We start from the raw sequence: 6,540 nt of genomic DNA, 5'->3' as shown, positions 1-6,540 counted from the left end.
ATTGAGATGACCAAGAATTTTGGCCATATTTATTTACTTTCACTGTAGGATAAATTTGTCTTGCATTAAAGGAGCAGAATTCAGAAGAAGGCTTTTGAGAGTTTGAAGAACTGAATAGTGTGATGCATGCTACGATAAGCAGATGGCTTTTCTGAATCCCAGGCAGATGCTGTCCTTCATATGTCCCACTGGGTAAAACTTGTTCTGCTTTGGGTTTCTTGAAAAATAAATGGTGATAGCACTAATCTCACACTATGTGACCATACTTAGACATCTGAACTGTTTGCTAGCCCTCTACACATGAATGTTAGTAAAGAAATATTGCTTTTGTTCACAAGAAAAACTTTCTTTCAAGGAACTTATTTAGAGCAAATTTGACATCCTTATTTCTCAGGCTGTAGATCAAAGGGTTCAGCATGGGCACCACAATGGTATAAAATACAGAGGACACTTTCCCTTGGTCCATGGAGCTGACTGATGATGGCTGCAGGTACATAAATGCAAGGGAACCAAAGAAGATAGCAACAGCTGATATGTGTGAGCTGCAGGTGCTGAAAGCTTTGGACCTGCCCTCAGTGGATTTAATCCGGAGGATGCTGGCAATGATGAAGACGTAAGAGCTTAGGATCGTCAGAGTTGGAACAAAGATATTAAAAACACTGAAACATAAAACTACTACTTCATTTATAAATGTATCAGAACAAGAAAGTTCTAGGAGTGGATAAAGATCACAGAAGTAATGATTTATTGTATCAGCCTCACAGAAATGCACTCTTAACATGCAGACTGTGTGAGTTGTGGTACCAATCAAAGCCAGACTAAATACTCCCAAAACCATCCAGGAACAGACTTGATAAGACATTGTAGCATTGTAAAGCAAGGGGTTACAGATGGCAACATAGCGGTCATACGCCATTACAGCCAACATGTGACACTCTGCAATAGCAAAAACAAGGAAAGCGTAAAGCTGAGTCATGCATTCAGGGTAGGAGATGGTGTTCTTCACTGCCAAAAAGTTCACCAGCATTTTGGGAGTAATGACCGTGGAATGGCAGAGGTCAATGAAGGACAAACTGCTGAGAAAAAAGTACATGGGTGTGTGTAGTTGAGAACTGAATAGTATCAGGGTGATCATGCCCAGGTTCCCCACCACAGTGACCACATAGATTCCTAGGAAGAGGAGGAAGAGGGGCAGCTGCAGCTCTGGTTTGTCTGTTAACCCAGCGAGGATGAACTCAGTCACTTCAGAAAGATTTCCTTTTAACATTTTCTTCTGGGAGTACTGTGTAGGAGGAGACAAAATGAAATAACTATCTAGTATTTTACCATCTACTGAAGTGTGAGACAGAATTCAAGCTTTCATTTTGCCAGGGATCTTCAATTTTCTGACAGATAATCTTATATCTTATATTTTAGACGTCTAATACATTAGACTGCTTAACACATGGCAGTCATTTTTAAAGATAAGTTATATCTGTCCCTGAGTTTGATTTTTGTTACGAGTATGTTAGTACTCAATCCATGGGCAATCAATGAGAGTGCAGATATGTTCAGTGAGGTCTACTAAGGACTTTTCATGACTTATTTGTCTACCCAATCAGCCTACAGAGAAAAGCAATTTTTGTATGTTAAAAGAGCTACATCCACACTAAGACCAAGCACTTCCTTACACATATGCAACCCTTGCTATACTTAATGATGGTAAATAAATTCTTTCTTCATAAGGCAATGGACAGTGTAAGCTACACTTTTATCATTTTAATATTGTAACAGAACTTTAAGTTAGGGCAATCAGGTGAGTACATGAAATCAAAAGGGATCTGAATTTGAAAGTAAACAATTATAGTACCTTTACATGTTTATCATTTCATTTGTATACATAAAACTCCAAGAAATCTTCGAGCATTGTAATTTATTTAAAAGGCCATTATAGGAAAAAGAACCAAGATCATTAAGAAAACTCACCAATCATAAAAGTCCACCTGAAATATCATGAAAAATGTTAAAATACTTAGGGATAAATTAAGGAAACAAATGACATTACCTTTGAAACTACCAATATTGTTGAAAAATAAATCATTGCTTACATGGAAAGACATCCCATCTTTCATGAACCACAAGATTTAACATTTGGGAAGCAATACTTCCCAAACTGGTCCAGAAGTTCAGTCTAATCCTAATGAAAGCTCATGATATTTTCATTACCAATAATCTCATGTTGGTCATAAAATATCCATACAAATGTAATGGGACTATGAATGATCAGAACAAACCTGAAGAAGAATAAAATTGGAAGTTTCAAGCTTTTCCACTTGAAAACTTATAACAACATTACAATATTCTCATAATACAGGTGTGCCCTAAAATGTAAGGAAATTGCCAATCTGTAAAAAGATTGCATATATAAATTATTGAAGGGGTTGGGGATTTAGCTCAGTGGTAGAGCGCTTGCCTAGGAAGCGCAAGGCCCTGGGTTCGGTCCCCAGCTCCGAAAAAAAAGAACCAAAAAAAAATAAATTATTGAAGTTATATGTTTCATAACAACTCAGTGCAGGAAGAATGTTTTTCTATTAAATGGAAAATTAGATGTAATTACATCTTAAATAATTAATATCCAACTTCTCGTATTATGGAAAAGTTAATGAAAATGTGTGCTATCACTAACTATAATAGGTAAAACTAACAACATTTGAAAAGATACAACAGTAGATTTTTGTGCCAATGAAATAGATATAATGTCTTGGATAACATATCACAATCAGAGGTAATGGCAAGAGAGAGAATTGAACATAATTAAAATTAAAAAAATAATTTGCACCTCTAAGGATAGATAAATGAAATAACATCTCAAGCAATATATTTTATGAAGATCCATTAATAGAATTAAAGAAGTTTTATATCCCTATGGCTAAGAAGACAAATAATTCAGTTACAAATAGCCAGGTCATTGGATAATGATCTGTTGGACACCATGCAGGAAGAGCTCCCTAGAGACTTCCCACTGTGCTGCTCAACTGTGATGGGTGAGCTCTGGTATAGCACTACTCCAGAGACTTCCTTTCAGTATTGTCTCCTACAATGATATATTTTCTTATGCCTACCCTTGTCACACTCATTTATTTGGCTTAGTGTGAGTGGACACCGAGAGACCCTCACTCCCTATCACTTGGTGTAATTACTTCCTGGGTGATGGGCCATTCTTTTCGACAAGTTTCATGCAGACGAAAGTTCTTGAGATAATGCAATCTAGATTGATTTCTGACTTAATTAGTTTTAGGATGTTTTCCTGATTTAAATAATTTTGGGAAGTTATAGAAAGTTTTCAGTTAGGAAATTAGGTCAGTTGATAGAAGGTTTAAAGTGAGAACAATAGATGTGCCCCTTCCTTATAGAATGACAAAAACTGTTTGAGTGACAGAAAGGACTACAATGGGTATTCATACACTACAAGCATACCTGAAAATATGTGTACCATCACTATTCATTAGAGATATTTAAATAAAAATCACAGCGAAAGAGAATTTCACATTGATTGGCAGGGTTATGATAAAATGGTAATTACTTGTAAGGATGCAAGGAATTTACAATCTCATATTATTGGTGAGGTTTTAAAATAGCACAAAATTTTCAGAAAACAGCTGGAGAACACTACAAAATGTAAAACATAGAGTTATTGCAGTTCCAGGGATGTTCAATACTTGAGACACATCCTCAAGAATAGAAAACACAGTGACACAAAGTGTCGTACAAAAGAGTCTGTAGTAGCACTGCTTATGACATGCACTGATGGATGGCACTGCTCACACATGCTCCTTCTAATTCTGCAGCTGGTTATCTCCTATACAGAAAAAACATTCCCATTCTGGACCAATTCTCTACTTTTCTAGAAAAACTTAAGAATGGCTAGAGATTGGTATTGTTGATTTAAAGCCAACCTCACAAGTGGTAGTACTAATTTTTATGAAATGTTTTATTTATTTTAGCAAATTTCCTAGTTTTGTCTCTATTAAAGATAACGATGGCTGCCTAAACACGAGCTGAGTAAGGAAAACAATAGACATGTTAACGTGGACAGAGGAAGACCCATGAGGCTTCAACTCTACACAAAGAACCGTGACAGGCAACTAAGAAATGCTGAGAGTGGGAGGAAGAGTTTTCCCCAGGGAAGAATAGCAATTGACATAATGATATTATTTATTATAAAAATTATATAATTATAAGATATATAATATAAAATTATGTAAATATAATATATAAAATATTACAAGTATAAAATGTAAGTTTTAAAGTTATAAACTTACAAATTGATATATTGTATTATAATCACTAAAAATAAGATAAATAAAAAGTAGTGAGTTTCATCTTCATTTAGTTATTCTGTGTCTCCTGAAATTCATGTGTTGAAAATTTATTCTCCACTATAGAACACACCCAACACCATGTAGTCAGCCCTGAAAACATGTAAGTCACATTATACAGCCTGGTCAGGTTATTTAGGATATATCTTTACATAGATAAACATAATATAGCAATCAGTGAAAAAAGAAGCCTTGAATATGAAATAAAGCAAGACTGTGTATTGGAGGACTTTGGAGAAAGAAGAGAAGGAGAAAAACAGTATAATGTCAGAAAACAAAAGAAGCAAGAGAAAACATAATGAATGTCTGTGTTTACATAGTTGTTATTTGTGTCAGAGAATTCATATATGTTGGAAATTTAAATATCACTGAAAACTGTGGAAATGTGGAAACTTTCACAGACAATAGTAATAGGTCCAACGATTAGTAGAGCCATGTAGGGGGTTCACTATCTGTTCTAGTTTGCTTTCTGTTGCTGTGATAAAATATTCTGATTGATAGCACCTTTGGGAGGAAAGAGTCTCTTTCAGCCTATGGTTTTGTTTGTTTGTTTGTTTGTTTGTTTTAGGTCATAGTCCCCCATTGAGGGAAGTTAGAACAGCAACAGAAGAAAAAAAGGCTATAGAAGGATATTGTTTATTACTTGAGTACTGGTAAATGTTTCACTAGCTTTCTATAGAACCCAGTGCTACTGCCCAGAGAAAGTCCTCTCCAAGGTGGGCTGGGCCTTCCCACATTTATCATTTAGCAAAGAATCTCTCATAGACCTGATCACAGGTGAATTCTCCCAAGGTCAATTTTCCAACTCAACTGAGTTTCTTCTTCCCAGGTGATTCTAGATAATTTCAAGTTAATAATAAAAAGGAACTCGACCCTCCACCCTATGTAAACTTAACACACAAATACATCACTGTTAAACCATAATCTTTTTTTTGTCCTTAAAAATCTCAGGTAATATCATAATACCATATAAATTTTAAATTCTCTAAGTCTTTAAACAGTGTAACACCTTAAAAGTCCAACGTCACTTTAAAACTCGAAAGTTTCCTAACTACAGGGTCCTGAAAAACTCAAGACTAATGAATGCAGTTTTACACTAAAGGTGAAGAATTAGGGCATAGGAACAAGTACACTTAAGCAAACTCACACCACAGTGAATACAAATCAGCTGGCTCAGTGTTCACCATCTTGCTTTTCAGTGTTCATCACACTTTTCAGGGCAACAAAAGCTGTAGTCATCCCATCTCTCCAGCTCCGCATCCCCAGAACACACAGCTTGGAAGGAAATCAGTCCACAAACTCAAGAATCGTTTCAGAATCCCTCTTTTTGATCTCTTGTTTAAGTATTTCATAATTATTTCATTTTGGGGGGTTATTACAATGTAATTACATTATTTTCTCTTCCCCATTCCTCCCTTCAAGTCATTCAGTATAGCCCTTCTTGCTCTCTTTCAAAATCAAGGCTTCTTTTTACATTAATTTTGTCACATATACATATGCATACATATTCATATATATGCTAGCCTACATTATGTGAAACAAGCCAGTCATTTAATTTCTTATTAAACTTATAAATGAATGTGTTATAACTAAAATACCAAAATTGAAGCAAATTTTTCCTAAAGCTTTGAGTACACAATACCATGTGTTAAAGTTATAGACTATACTGCATATAGCATTTTATAACTTAATTCTTCTTCTGTTACCAAGATTTTTATAGCCATTGAACAGGTTCACCTTTTCTTTTTCAGCTTCTAATTTCTGGAAATAATTATCATATTCTGTGTATACATGGGTTTGATAATTATATTAACTTTATACAAATAAAACTATTTAATAATGTCTTTTTTTTTTTGGTTCTTTTTTTTCGGAGCTGGGGACCGAACCCAGGGCCTTGCGCTTCCTAGGTAAGCGCTCTACCACTGAGCTAAATCCCCAGCCCCAATAATGTCTTTTTTGACTGGCTTGTTTCACATAATGTAGTATCTTTCAGGGCTACCCAAAGTTTTAAAACTGAAAAGATGGTAGATTAAGTATAATCCTTGTGAACCTGGTAAAGTGCATCTAGAATTTTGGTTTCCTCATTATGACTTGGTTGATTATAAATTAATTTTGATGTTAGCATAAAAAATGCATGTAAAATATGTCCTTCTTCTTTTGTTCTTATTTGTACTCCTTTCAT

At 34.9% G+C, this 6,540-nt stretch overlaps 1 protein-coding gene across 1 annotated transcript; it reads right to left on the bottom strand.

Annotated features, from left to right (window-relative positions):
- Window positions 1–331: 331 nt before the first annotated feature.
- On the bottom strand, window positions 332–1,267 carry Or8g37 (olfactory receptor family 8 subfamily G member 37). Its single transcript, XM_087564285.1, has one exon. The coding sequence runs from the start codon at window positions 1,265–1,267 to the stop codon at window positions 332–334; it is 936 nt and encodes a 311-aa protein (XP_087420411.1).
- Window positions 1,268–6,540: the final 5,273 nt, after the last annotated feature.

Source organism: Rattus norvegicus, chromosome 8 (assembly GCF_021556685.1).
Source record: "Rattus norvegicus strain SHRSP/BbbUtx chromosome 8, alternate assembly SHRSP_T2T, whole genome shotgun sequence".
NCBI classification, from domain to species: domain Eukaryota; kingdom Metazoa; phylum Chordata; class Mammalia; order Rodentia; family Muridae; genus Rattus; species Rattus norvegicus.
Note: the sequence above shows the minus strand (reverse complement) of the source record. Positions and strands in the feature narration are given on the sequence as shown.

Bases quoted from the DNA above. Each gene is read 5' to 3' on its own strand.
- Or8g37 (XM_087564285.1), bottom strand. From the start codon at position 1,267: ATGTTAAAAGGAAATCTTTCTGAAGTGACTGAGTTCATCCTCGCTGGG.